A 13,772-nucleotide genomic window follows, 5' to 3' on the forward strand; every position below is an offset into this window, starting at 1 on the left:
ACATAGTTGTCAAAACCCTTATCAAGAAGGAAATGAGAACAGCACGGAAAATGTATTTTTCTAGCCTTCCCAGTCAGCAATTATTTATATGCGGAGTACTATCTGGGCCATAACATTATAACCTCACCTGTATTCTGTGAAAGCATCCAGGAGGTCGTCAGTCTTGAAAACAGATGGAAAGTCATAAATCTCAATGACATGGCTGAAGTCATCCGAGTTAAGAAACACGTTCTCATAGATTGCGTAGTCATTGTGAACAAGCTCAACAGAGAAGCCTGTCTCTTTAAGATGCATCTTAATCTGAAAGAAGAAAAAAAAAACAGCAGAAAGCACCTCATGATTAGGTAACTACTCAGGTTCTTACATTTCTCATGCTGCTGGAAGACTTAGGCTTTTAGAAAATCTTTAACATTTGCCAACATGTTTCTTCTGGCTGAAAGTATTACTAATGTTCTGGAGTCCTGACTGAGGTCTGATAGAGAATCTGTGGAGGGAGCCAAAAATTAAGTCCATGGTAAGGAGGGTCATTAGAAATATGAAAATAAGGTTTTGTTTGTAGATGGAATTATTTTTATTTTATTCAATATTAAGTGATTTTTGATACGTTTTTTATGTAAATGATATTTTCTTCAAAATCCAGACTCCTTTTACATTTGTTTATTATCCTGAGAAATGCCTGTCTCCAATTAGAAACAAACCTCTTGGTTGGATGAACGATTTAAATCTAAATCTGTCAGGGTTATAAAAAACATTTAGAAAAAACCCCTCTAAAATAAGACCTATAACCTACCTGTTCAGTTACATCGTCTGTATCTGTGCTTGTATCCTCAGCCTGAACATTGTTGAAGTTTTCTCCCTTTGCTTCCTCCAACTTCATCTCTGCGAACGACAGAGACGGGTCCCAGACGACAGTCTCCCTTTCATCCAGCCCTAGCGCCAACTTTTGAGTCTGTTCCTGGGGACAAAGCTGTGAACTGTTCTCAGGCACATCAGTTATACCGTCAGCGCCACAGGCTTCCTGTGCAGAGGAGGCTGAGTAAACATTTTGTTCTGTGGCCTTGGGGCAAGAACAAGACTCTGAAGGAGAGCTTTTACAGCACCGAGCAGAACTTTTTATGTCTTTGTTTGCAGCGGAGCCCTGCGAGTCCTGCAGAGACAGCCTCTTCCGAACGGCTCGCGGCAGGTACAGGGGCTGGTCCGGCCTTTTAGGTGTTCGGCTTTGTGACAGGGCTGACGGTTTCGCCTTGACGTTGGGTTCCTTCACCGCCCTGCTGCCAGGGGGCTCTTCAGAAAGGCAGCTGCTGGTCTCTACATCACTGTCTTCTTCTGACTCAGCCCTACAGAAAAACAAACATCTTCAGTTGGGTTAGGCTGATTTTCTTTCAACAACCAGTCTCAATTTTCACACATCAAAAAGTGACAAAAAGACACAGCCTAGTTTTGCTTCTTGACAATACGGACCACCTTTATCTTGGTGGTTCGTATTATCCACCAAGATAATACGAGATAATACTAGATCTACTTCACTACTTTTCAATCGCAGAGGCATATATTTAAAAAGGAAAAACGTGAACCTGAGCTCAGAAGGGCAGACCACCACCCTACGGCACCAGCTTTCCCCTACAGAGAAGGTGGTGAGATCCGGTATGTCTTCTATTGTCCTGTGAATCAAGTATCGCAGTCTGCTGGGTAATGGCGGGAACAGAAGCACGCTGCACAGACACACACAGAGGGCAGGCGGACAAAGACGTCAGCTTCTAAAGTAATACAAAAGTGGATCTCTAAGTGTTATAGGAACGGATGTCATACACAAGAAAGTACATCAAAAACCTACTAAAGACATCTCACTATGTAAATTCTGTGTTATGAGTGCTTTCCAAACAATTCAAATGAGTAGGCTCATGCATTTCGAAATGCTGACATTTTCACAGAGGACGTGATAAGTAAGCCAGGAACTTCAATCTTCTGATTGAGTCAGGAACAGGAAAATCAAAAAAATTAAAAATCAGAAACCGACCAGTTATCAGGTAAAAAGCAAGAGTAAACAGTAGGAAACATCAGGAGGCAGAGAGAAAGTGAGTAAATGATACCTAACTTCACCTGCAAAGGACAACTGAAAATACAGTTCGAGGAAAGGCTCTGAATTCAGAAAGCATGTTTGTTCAACACTAACATCCTCATTTTGTGCAGTTTTGTTATTATATAGAGTTTTAGTTTGGTTTCTATAGTTGGCTTTCGAAACTTAACTCAATACATGCTTGTCAGATGTTAAAGCACTCCAACATGACTGCCACATTACTTCAGAGAAGAAACAAATTGACAAACACGTTACAGAAAATTCATGGCAAACCATATCGCAATAGTGAGGCCCACTTAAATCAGATTTTAGATGCTACATTTACAGTTGTTGTATCACTGGAATCTTGTAATAGGACAGATATAGCAAACCAATAAATAAATAAAAGCAAATACTAACATAGGCCAAGAACTACACCTTGGGGAACTCCTGTATTAATTGTTTGAAACATTTCTTCTCACTCTTACATATATCATGATTCTCTGGCAATATAGAGCAACATTTTGTCACTCCATAAGCCTAAAGATTTTGTTGAAGTTTAAATGTTTTTTGTTTTCATAATTATAGTATGGTCAGATTTTCTGACTAAACTTTAGTCACTAAAGCAATCAAAGTAGTAACCACCTGGATTTAAGTTTAGTTTCTTAACAGCGCCCTCTTTGGGTCACAATGTAGTAGGTTCATCAGTATACTGTAGTCTAGAGCAGTGGTTCTCAAATGGGGGTACGCGTACCCCTGGGGGTACGTGGAGGTACTGCAGGGGGTACGTGAAGCTTTTCAAAATATCTTTAAAAAATCAGTAGGCTCCTCATAATAAGTCTTGGGAAAAATTATTTTGTAAAAAGTTCGATAAAATATAAATGTGTGTTCATGCACTGAAATTTATATTCAGTACTTAGTTTCAATATCCTTTAAAATAAAACGGTTTGACTGGTTTTATACCTTCCTGGTGGTCACCGTCTTCTGTTTTTCTTTTTTGTTTAACCATGCAATGTTTGTAATATGGATGTATTTGTCAGGTTCACTGATATAAGTTGTTTGGCTTTAATAAATCAGGCAGTGATTTTACAGCACTGTACCTCTTTTTAATTCCAAAAATGTTTTGCCCGTGTCAGGGGGTACTTGACTAAAAATATATTCTTAAGGGGGTACATCACTGAAAAAAGTTTGAGAACCACTGGTCTAGGGAATCTGATGGTATACATGCATGTACAAGTTTATACAGAAGTGATGCTAAAATATGCGAGCGCTGAAACCGCTTGGAGCTTATTTAGTTGTAGAGTAGGCGAGCTATACTACTACTTACTTTTTAAGGTTTCTTTTCTGTTGGTATGTTTCCAGATCATCCAAAACATGATGCAAAAACTGATTTTCTTGCTTTGGAAGGTAAATGCCATCGTAACAAGGAAACGCCAGGGTGAACCAAGAGAAACGAAGACTATTTGTTGAATTTTTATTGGTCTGAACAGTCGAAATTAACGTACCATTGGCCTAACTAGCTAAAATACGACAGCTATTTTCAGAGTCTGCATTCGACAGTTGAATGCAGATTTCAACCGTCGATATCAGCAGTCAGATAGCATACTTTGGATAACGGTTCTGAATGAATGGTAGCTTAGCCAAATGTTTATTTTAACTTACGGTTAGCCAATGTTAAAAGAACAGAAGTAACATGTTTTAATGACCCCGCTACCATATTAACCCGAATAAGACATGTTTGCATTTATCCGCTTCCTCCTTCTTGCTGCGGGAGCAACGACATATCCGGTATGTTTCTTTCAAAAATAAAAGCAACGTCAAAATCCCAAAACAAAAACTTGTCAAAAATAAGTTCACGTCTATGGAAGCCCGTTTCCGCCACTCTGTTAAAAATAAATAAATAAATAATCTCATTATAATGAGATAGTATCTCAAAATAATGAGATAGTAGCTCAAAATAATGAGATAGGATCTCATTATAATGAGATAGTAACTCAAAAATAATCAGATAGTATCTCATTTTAATGAGATTTTTTTTTTTTACAGAGTGGCGTAAACGGGCTTCCATACCACGTCTAACCTTCTCATAAACTAGTAAGTTTAAAACACAGCAGGTGTGTCTCTTTAAAGAATAATGTAATCAAATGTTCATTTATTTCAGTGATTCAACTCAAAATGTGAACCTTAAATACTGTGTGTTACACGCACCATTACTGGTGTAAACAGATGCTGATTTTCCAGTAAACAGGATAGAACAAGTAGGAGTGATGAGGCAGAAACAAATCTGTGCTTCACAAATCCCCATTTGTTACGCCGTATGCTACTGCATAAACAATGTACAATGTATTTGTATTTTTTTTCTGTACACCAACATGTTCACAGAAAGACAGAATACGGCTAAAGAGATTCGACTCGTGTAAATTAAAAAAAACAAAACGATCTAATCAACATAACCATATTACTTTCCAACAACTTCCAGAAGAGTTTAATTTCATAGCTGATAACTGACGGTATATTAATGAATCTGTACATAAGAGCAGATTGCAACAGTTCCTGCAGCTTTATACCTCAGATAACTAGAACCGCGGTCGCGGCGCCCGTTAGTTCAGACACCAGTAAATAAAACACAAAAAGGACTCTATAGAAACTACTTTAGCGACACTAAATAAGTTCTTCAGGGTTATTTTGAGAAAGGGGGGAAAAAAACACTCTCTACTAACCTGTAAACAGGATAGAACAAGTAGGAGTGATGAGGCAGAAGCAAATCTGTGCTTCACAAATCCTCCAAGAATCTGTGGTGAAGCCGTTTGTTGTCAGTTGCGCAGATTCTGGAGCGATTACAAGCTCACACTGCCTCCTACTGGTAGCTTACTGATACTGAAATAACATTTGTTGCAATAGATGCCAACTTTCGATATTTGAAAAATACGTGAAAACATGTCAATTAATTCAATAGCAAATTAGATGAATAAAATAATAATCACATAACAAAACCATTACTTTTTCCTGTATGTATGCCTCATCTACATTATACACACTGCTACGTTTCAAGATCTCATGTTAATTTTGACGATAATGAAAACCAATTCCATTAGATGAAAATTTGAATATTATATTACATAGTTGATTTTATGCAACATTTACATTGTACAAGAAACGGATTTGTGTGGTTTCACGAATACTATTAAAGTGCACTTCTATGTATTTTCAAAGTCAAATCTAAAATAAAACCCCTACACAAGATCTTCATTTCAGGTAACTACAATTTATTTAAATAAAACAAGACAATTATGGACAATTGTGGAAGTATCCTACAAACAAAATCTAAACAATGTGCTGTAGAGCTTTCCAACTGTCTAATGCTAATGGATATTGTGATGGTATGTATGATGTATGCTGAAGCTGAATATATCACTGTCATGGAAATGAGACAGTTCCCAAAATGTGTTGGGGTTATTTAGAAGAGAACTTAGTAAACATGCTCCATCTTCAAAACCAGAAACATCTCAAATTTACAACTTCTAAAACAAGTTCCCACCCCCAAACACTTGCATTGTTTCACATAATTGAAAACATGGGTTCTGCAGAGGTCGCGACCCTCACATTGTTAATATTAACCATCCATAACCGATGTGATCGCAAACTGGGCCAAAACTTTACAACACATTGACCGTCTTTAAATTTTCAAAGCAACACCTCAAACCTCTTGTAATGAATGTGGAGATGATGGCAATGAACACAATGGCACATTCTATAAAGCCTGCTCAACATTTTAGACGTCTTGATTAGAAAAAGACAAGAAAAGGCATGTACAAACATACACAAAGGCAAACAGGAGAGTATTTATAAATTACAGGAGGAAAAGATCACATGTCAAAGTACACATGTATTTCAGAAAGGGAGGTCTGGGTATACACTGTGAAGCAGATTAGGAGTATCTGGTCAGTCACCAGCCTGCACATTGAAATAAGACATAGAGCAAAATCATGCTCCAGAATAGAAAAACACTGAAGACAGAGTACATTTCTGTGTTTCGGCACAGTCCTGACGATTGTTCAGCAGCCATTATTTAGTCATACTGCACGTTTTCAATATGCTTATGTTTTCTCTTTTGCAGGAAGTATGCAATCTCATAATTTCAACTGCATGTAACAGCGGAAAAAACACACGTTGGACCCTCGGGATGTGAAGGTGACTCGATCGGAAAGGCTACAGCGGTCACCGGACGTCATCATGTGGCAAAAATCGTTTTATCTTCCAGATCCAATGCTTCTGTCTTCAAAGATGGTGATTTCTACCTGAAAAAGGGACAGTTAAGGAACGCAACGTTGGGAGTTTTGAACACATATCTCGCATAATAAAAAAAAATAGATACATTTTGCTAGTTAATTGAATGATATTGGATTGTCTTCTGAAATATTTATTTATTTATTTATTTTTACATAAATGCTTACACTGATGAGTTTATGTGGCATGTAATAAAACATGGGTTTATAATTCTGAAAGCTTGGGAGATATCTTTAGAAGTTAAAAAATGTTTCTCAGTGCAAAGAAAAACATTTTCTTCATATACTTGATTTTATGTTGGAAAGATTAAGAAGTATTACTCTTTCGCTTAGGCTTAATGTAGGTAAAATTTCTTAAAATAGATTTTCTCAGTCAAAGAACGCAGGTGTTGAGTAAAATAAGTCAGGTTAAGGATACGACTCTAAGGCCTCTCTCTATAGGGTCAGTCAGCAGTAAGCCTCTGGGAGCATAAATCTTCTCATTCTGGTCCTTGATGTATCTGGCAATCTTCTTTAACACCTGTAGACAGAAAACAACACAGTTCAGAACAATGATGTGCTCAAATGAGATCAATTTCTCCACAAAGGAAAGTGCGAGAAGCAATTTAGGCCAAGGAGAGAATCCCAGCAAAAGCAGTTTTACCTTTTCGTAGTGTGTCTCCATACACAGGAAGACGGTGTAGGCAGTCAGACAAGCCAAGCAGCCCTCCAGGTAAGACTTTCCTCCAAGCTTCTCCGCCTCCGCATACAGGTTGTTCAGAGTCTGCATGGTCTCCTCGAACTGCTGCTTATCCATCTGGAAACACAACAATAGTTTACATCCACTGTACCAAAAATAAAGAACCGTAACCATAAAGAAAAAAAAAAGTAAAATCCACTACACACCCTAGACTCCAGCTCAGAGGGAAACTTGGTCTGGAACTTGCATATTGTTCCTGAGCTGTAGTCTCTCTGGATGAAGACCTTGGAGGAAACAGCCGGCTGCTGGAGGTCCTGTAAGCTGTGGGTCTGGACAAATTTGAATCCAGTTAGCTCTGATTTTGGGTGGGAGCCAGCGAGTGCCCTGATCTGTTCATTAATGTTGTATAAATAGCATCTTAGACCAGTGTTTTACATCCTAATATTTGGGTGCACATAGCTGCTTTTGAGTAAATGTTAATGGATGTTTATGGTCCTTTTTGTTATAAAAAAAAACTAAGTAAAATGAGAACAAAAAGAGTTGTCAGGAAAAAACTAATTATTTGCATTATGCCCACACTTCTGGTTTTAATAATGTATTTTGAAGGGTTCATTTGTGCTGGCAGACCCAATTTCTACTTTTGTGTTTTGAATTGTGATTGCCAGGAGCACATTCAAGACGGTAATATTACATCCATTCATAGAAGTACCTCGTTAAAATGAAGATTACCTTCAACCTAAATCTGCCACAGATATAAATATTTTGCATGTGTTTTATTATCATGAATATTCTTTTGTTTTATGTTTAGCTGGATCTTCTGCTGTGGAAGTTTAAACAGCTTTTCTCTGGACAGCCCGAGCCAACAGGAAAACGTAATATTTACATACCGACTCATTAAAGTCATTAACCACTCCTGTCAGGCACTAGGCCCCAACTAGACCAGACCGGTAACTTTTTCTGGTTACGCCACTGGCCAAGAGGAAAACGTTGACGTTAGCGCGTTGCTAACTCTGTAAATAAGTCACTAAGCCACATAAAATTCTCACCAGTCATCGTAAATTCACGAGAATTATTTGTTAAAACTGAAATCCGAAAAATGTTTCTTACGTATGAAATGGTCGTTAGCTAAAAACAGGCTAGCTTACATTTCTATTGGTTATCCAAACACCCCCCCAAAAATGTTAATATTTGCCCCCTATAATAATTCAGTTACCATCTGAATCCGTGTTCATGACCATCTCAGCGCAAAGCTTTTTAATACGGATAAACCGCAAAGATTTACCTCAGCCATAGCCGACGCCTGTCCTGTAGCTCCAGCGCATCTGTATCCAAATATTTCCGGCCTGATATTTTCAAAGTAAAAGTTCACGTTGAAGGGTTTTAATTTCACTGTTCAAGAGTGGAGATGCGGTGTTCGGTGTAATACAAAATGCAAGCTGGCAGTGCCTAATATCGTTTCCCAGTCACTTGCTGCTAAGTTTATTTTTAAGGTCTAGATTTTCCCCAACAACCAATTTTCTTCAATTAAAAACTCAAATTTAAGCTAAAATCGGTCACCTTTAGAAATATTAAGATGAAACTCGACACACCCAAGGAAGAAGTGCATTTTTATAAGCCATAAGTCAGCTCCAGCTGTTTTTTTTAAATGACCTATCATGACAGTAAAATCCATCAGTAACAAAGCCACTTAGGGCTTCAGATACATTGTAACTCTGCTCATGTTTAAACAGTTTTCATTAAAAAAATACACAGATTATTTTAACAAACTTTATTGAATCATGTTATTTTGATTCCAACAGGTTCCGTTCGCTGTATTTGCTTTAGTCGAACAGCCCAAAGCCCATGTCGTCATCTGATTCCTCAGACTCTTCCTTAACCTCCTCCTTTGCAGCTGGAGCTGCAGCAGTTTCTGCAACAGCTGCAGGTGCTGCAACAGCAGCAAAAGCAGTTGGATCAGCCAGGTAAGCTTTGACCTGTGAGATGGGGACAAGAAAAACAACAGTGTTACTTTTCACTTACAAATCTTGGAAAATCAATTTTAACCATAGCTGTCTAGAACCCAAGTGATCTTTTTGTAGGTTTGACATTGCTGCACCAAAACCTGTCCTGTGATATTACAGCCAGGACTTTGCACCGCACCTTTTCTGCCAGGGGGAAGGAATAATCCGTTTCCACAGCAACAGCCAGGACTCTCTTGTAGCCATTGATGACCGAGTGGGGGACAGAAGCCAAAGTGGGGTAGCCAATCTCCAGACACACACTGGCGATGTTTCTCACACCCTACAGGATTCAGAAATTCATCAGTAAACTCAGCAGTTCAGAGATATTTCCTCAAACAGCAGAGTTTTGTTGAAACATATTCAGATTAGGTTTCTCACCTCCAAGAACTTGGTATGCAGGGATGCCTCTGTGATGTCAAGCACCTCGGGACTGTAAACACTGCCATTGTCATACACTTGCTGGATAATCAGCCCAAAGGAGAAGGGTGAGATGTTCAACATGTTGAGCAGTGTGGCTTCGCTGGCACCAACCTTGTCGTTAGTCTTGATCAGGCCGACGTCACTCTTGGGGGGGGAGGAAAAAAAGAAAAGTTACCAAATGAAGCCAACTAAAGTTTACTGCAAAACACAAGTGGATGTCTATGTCAAACATCCCATGACTTTATATCCGTTTCCATACTCACCAAAATTTCAATGGTTCCTCTGGAAATTTTGGTGGTGATGCCCAGAGCCTGGAAGAAAGAGGTCTTCTCAGGACCCAGTCCAGTATTCTGGGCTGGCACAGTGACATCACAGGGGGCGATGGCTCCAGCACGGGCAGCTGCAGGCACCTGAAGCACAACACAAGGACCTCTTATCCCTTTCCAATGCCATTTAAAATTAAACTTTCAAAGACTTAGTTGTCAAAAGATCGGAGAGTTAGGAGTGTCTGAAACCTTACGTCCCTGACAGTCAACGAAAAAAATGACAGACAGGGATAGCGAGGAAACATTTGACTTTCTGCAGGGGGAACGACAATACAGTACTGCACAGGCTGCATTGTAACTTATCCTGCACATTAATGAGGTTGCAATAAGAATGCCAAAATGCTAAAGAAATGACAGTGTGGCTCATACATATACATTTAGTTCCAGTTTAAGTAAGGAGAAGTGCGTGATTGACAGGTAAGAGCTTTTTACCTTATTAGCCAGCAGCAAGTCCCGGACCTCAGTCAGATCCTCCTTGGTGAAGACAAATCCCACATTGCCTTTAATGTGGGGCAGGAGCCTGTGAAATTAAATTCAATGGCATTTTACAAACATGCAAGGTGATAAATCCAGTTGCACAGAGCAGAAAAACGGCTTAGTGTCTGAGACCTTGCGTCCCTGGCAGTCGGGGTAGTAGACAGACAGGGATAGCTGGAGACAAGTTATTTTTAGCAGGGGGAACGACAATACAGCACTGCAGCAGCTGTACAGTAGTTGTCCTGCTAGATCAGAACAGAACCCTTAAAGTCACTCACTTCTCCAAAGCAGGGTTGTTCTCCAGGTGACCACGGATGGCTTTGCGCATCATGGTATTTTTACCCATGAGCACAACAGCTTTCCCACGCAGAGACAGGCGGATGGTCTGCATCTGCTTGGAGCCCACGTTGTCTGCCCCCACTATGAAGCATTTTGGGTAATCATCCAAGAGTTGCTGCAACAAACCACTGTATGTCAATACACGGCTCATTACAAGGGAGATGTTTTAAAGCTGAGAGCAGCGTGTGTATTAAATTCTACTTACGATAATTTTCAGAAAGTAGTTGGACTTCCACGTGGCCCTGTCTTCCCTGGGCATCTTGAATGTGCTTCCAGGGATCGCTTAGCAGCTGGTTTAAAGACAAGGTGTAATCTGTAAAGAAGGAACCACATCGAAATGAAAATGTTCCGAGAGAACAAGACGAAAATACACGAGATGATCAGAGGCTGGCGGACATGCGGTCCACAGCTAACATTAGCCGGCTAATCGACGGCTAGCAACTGCCTGAAAGGCCTCGGTAACTAAAAACGCTTTTACAACAAATATAGGATTAATAAATACATTCAGATGGGGGGCGAACATGTTTACACACTCAATATGACTCCTTGATAACGTACAACTCGTCTTGGCATCATTTTATTTCGGCTTGAAGAGAGTGTCATAGTTAACTCACCAAGCGTTAGGGTCGCGTGAAAGAAAGAGGAAACGAGTGGCTCGACCGACGCTTATATATGACAGAACTGACCAATCACAGCAAAGATTGGAAAGGAGAAAGGAGACGTGTCATTGGCCTCGTTTCCTGACACAATAGGTACGTCATCACTGAGTGGCGAATTAACATTAATAAAAAAAAAACAATATAAATTTCTTAATCAAATTTTTTGCGAAATAATGTTTTGTTTTTAGTAATAGTTGTTCGTTTTAGTAGAAAGAGTTGCGAGACAAAAAAAAAATAGTGACCTCAGCAAATTAAAAAAAAGACAAAACAAAACACATTATGAGTGTGGTTTAACTACTTTACCCCTGAAAATATGTCAAATCTCTGAATTGTATTTACTTTAAGTTATAATGACCGAATAACAATTACTTTGTTATAGAGCAATATAAAATACCACCCAGGACCAATGTTCTGTTGAAATTACATACGTAAAACGGAAATTACAAATAGATGTCAAAACGCTGGTAAGACCACCCATTGAGTAAAAAACAGCTATCAACCCTCACTATCTACAATAACTCTGTGAAGAATTTGAATTAATATGAGCTACAACAATATGAGATCCCTTTGGGATCAATAAAGTATTTTTGAATTACAATTTGAAAACTGACGGACTAACATGAATTAATAATAATAGTAATAATGCTAACGATAATTTTATTATAGACATATCATAGACTTATGACAAGTCTACTCTGTAATCAGGGCCGCAACTACATATTTTTGAGGTGGATGCGAACATCATCATTGTAGGCTAGCTTAAGCTAACCTGAATATTTACAACTCTCTTGTTGATACACTGACATTTCTTACCTTCTGTCTTTCAACCACTTTGAAAAGCTTTTCTTCGTCTCTCCAACATCTTTATCCTTCCCCCTCTTCCGTTTTCTGTTTTGGGCCCCGGAGTTTTTTCTGCGCCCCAACACCTGCAAGTTGTCGGGAGGTTCGGCGTGCAAGCCAGCATGTGGAGGGGTTTAAATAAATTAGAAGTTTGTCTAAAAGTTTTATTTGAATACTTGAGTTAGAAAAAGTAAACTCATTTATATATTTGATTTATGTAATACGTTATTTTTATTATCTTGACAAAATGTTGAAGGGTTCGCCACAAAGCTCTATATGCAAGCGTGTTAATGGAAAGTTGAGTGGAAGAAAGAAAGTGTGGTAGGACAATGTGCACATCTGTCTAGGACAATCACAGTTTTGTCAAGATTGTGAAACAAAGCCCAGTAAAGAATTTGGGAGAGATTCAGAAGGTGTAGACAACCACTGGAGTCTCAAGAGACATACAAAGTTAAATTCAATTTGAATTCAAGAATACATTATTGATCCTAAAATTAAGTAAAATATGGTTAAATATCATGTTATTCAAGGTTCTTCAAATGGTTGTTAGGAAGGATCTCTTGTAGCAGTCTGCATTACAGCAAACTTGATGAAGCCTCTGACTGAAGACTCTTAGTCGTAAAGTAATCTGACAACATCTTGAGCGTCATACTTGGGATATAAAGTTGCCCAGTTGCCTTTATAGATGAAAATACATTTTGACTTTAATTTGGGAATTAAGGTCCCAGAACCTAAAGGAAAAGTGTGGAGGCACAGAATCGACCGTGCTTGAAGTCCAGTGGGAAGTTTACTCCACAGTCAGAGAGGATTTGGACAGCAACGCCATCTGCTGTTCATGTCCACTTTGTTTTTATCAAATATAAAGTCAGCAAAGCCATCTACCAGGGAATTTACTGCACTGCTGTCAGCTTAGTCCACTTTATAATTCAACCAGGTCAAATTCATCCAAACCAGTTTTTGTCTGGTTTGGTCTAAATTCAGTTTAAATCAATTCAATTCATTTGAACAAAAAATACTTAGATTCAGATCCAGTCACAATTTTAGTTCATCACTGTTACAAACTGATTAGTGGATATAAATTAAGCCCATCTGATTGTTGATTTACCAACAATTTCTACATCTAAAGCACGTGGCGACTGTGGTGGAGAACAACTCCCTTTCAACAGGAAGGAACAGCAGTATGAGCGCTGTGACTGTACTGTGATCGGCTGAGCGTTGAGAGGACAGAGCAGACAGAAGCACAGGTCCAGGATTACAGTCAGAGCCGTAGCCGTAGGAACCGGGGAGAACTGGAGGGAACATTATAGTACCCTAGACCGTTACTTGGTCTCTGACACTAACGACAATAAACGCAGGTAATATACTTGAAAACAAGGTAAAAACATTGTCCGTTAGAATGGATGAAAAATGTTTAGATACTTAAATAGCACATTTTTACAAGACAAATGTCTAGCATAAGCTAAAGCTAATGTTAGCCACAAAGTTTAAAGAAAGTAAAACTCACCTTCGTATCTGTGTATAACGAGGCGAACATCTTGAAACCTTTCTCCAGCTTATTGTCGGGGCTTCGGATCGATGTACATCATTAATTGTTACCTTGGACAAGCCCTGCAGACGCCCAGTGTAAAGAGCCTTTTTCAATAGATCGGAAAAGATTGAGCCGCTTTGCCCCGAACGCGGAAGCTGAGGT

General features: G+C 39.0%; 2 protein-coding genes across 2 annotated transcripts; both read right to left on the reverse strand.

The window, feature by feature from the left end:
• Positions 1 to 5,301: 5,301 nt before the first annotated feature.
• LOC102222675 (golgin subfamily A member 7-like) lies at positions 5,302 to 8,392 on the reverse strand. Its single transcript, XM_023325327.1, has 5 exons — positions 8,304 to 8,392; positions 7,228 to 7,350; positions 6,986 to 7,138; positions 6,761 to 6,862; positions 5,302 to 6,354 (listed from the first exon to the last, which is right to left on the reverse strand). The coding sequence occupies exons 1-5, from the start codon at positions 8,310 to 8,312 to the stop codon at positions 6,307 to 6,309; spliced, it is 435 nt and encodes a 144-aa protein (XP_023181095.1). The 5' UTR covers positions 8,313 to 8,392; the 3' UTR covers positions 5,302 to 6,306.
• Positions 8,393 to 8,774: 382 nt separating this feature from the next.
• On the reverse strand, positions 8,775 to 11,269 carry rplp0 (ribosomal protein lateral stalk subunit P0). Its single transcript, XM_005797947.2, has 8 exons — positions 11,198 to 11,269; positions 10,789 to 10,896; positions 10,523 to 10,698; positions 10,200 to 10,287; positions 9,705 to 9,851; positions 9,400 to 9,585; positions 9,161 to 9,301; positions 8,775 to 8,994 (listed from the first exon to the last, which is right to left on the reverse strand). The coding sequence occupies exons 2-8, from the start codon at positions 10,840 to 10,842 to the stop codon at positions 8,842 to 8,844; spliced, it is 945 nt and encodes a 314-aa protein (XP_005798004.1). The 5' UTR covers positions 10,843 to 10,896; positions 11,198 to 11,269; the 3' UTR covers positions 8,775 to 8,841.
• Positions 11,270 to 13,772: the final 2,503 nt, after the last annotated feature.

Source organism: Xiphophorus maculatus, chromosome 20 (genome assembly GCF_002775205.1).
Source record: "Xiphophorus maculatus strain JP 163 A chromosome 20, X_maculatus-5.0-male, whole genome shotgun sequence".
In the NCBI taxonomy this organism is placed as follows: Eukaryota; Metazoa; Chordata; class Actinopteri; order Cyprinodontiformes; family Poeciliidae; genus Xiphophorus; species Xiphophorus maculatus.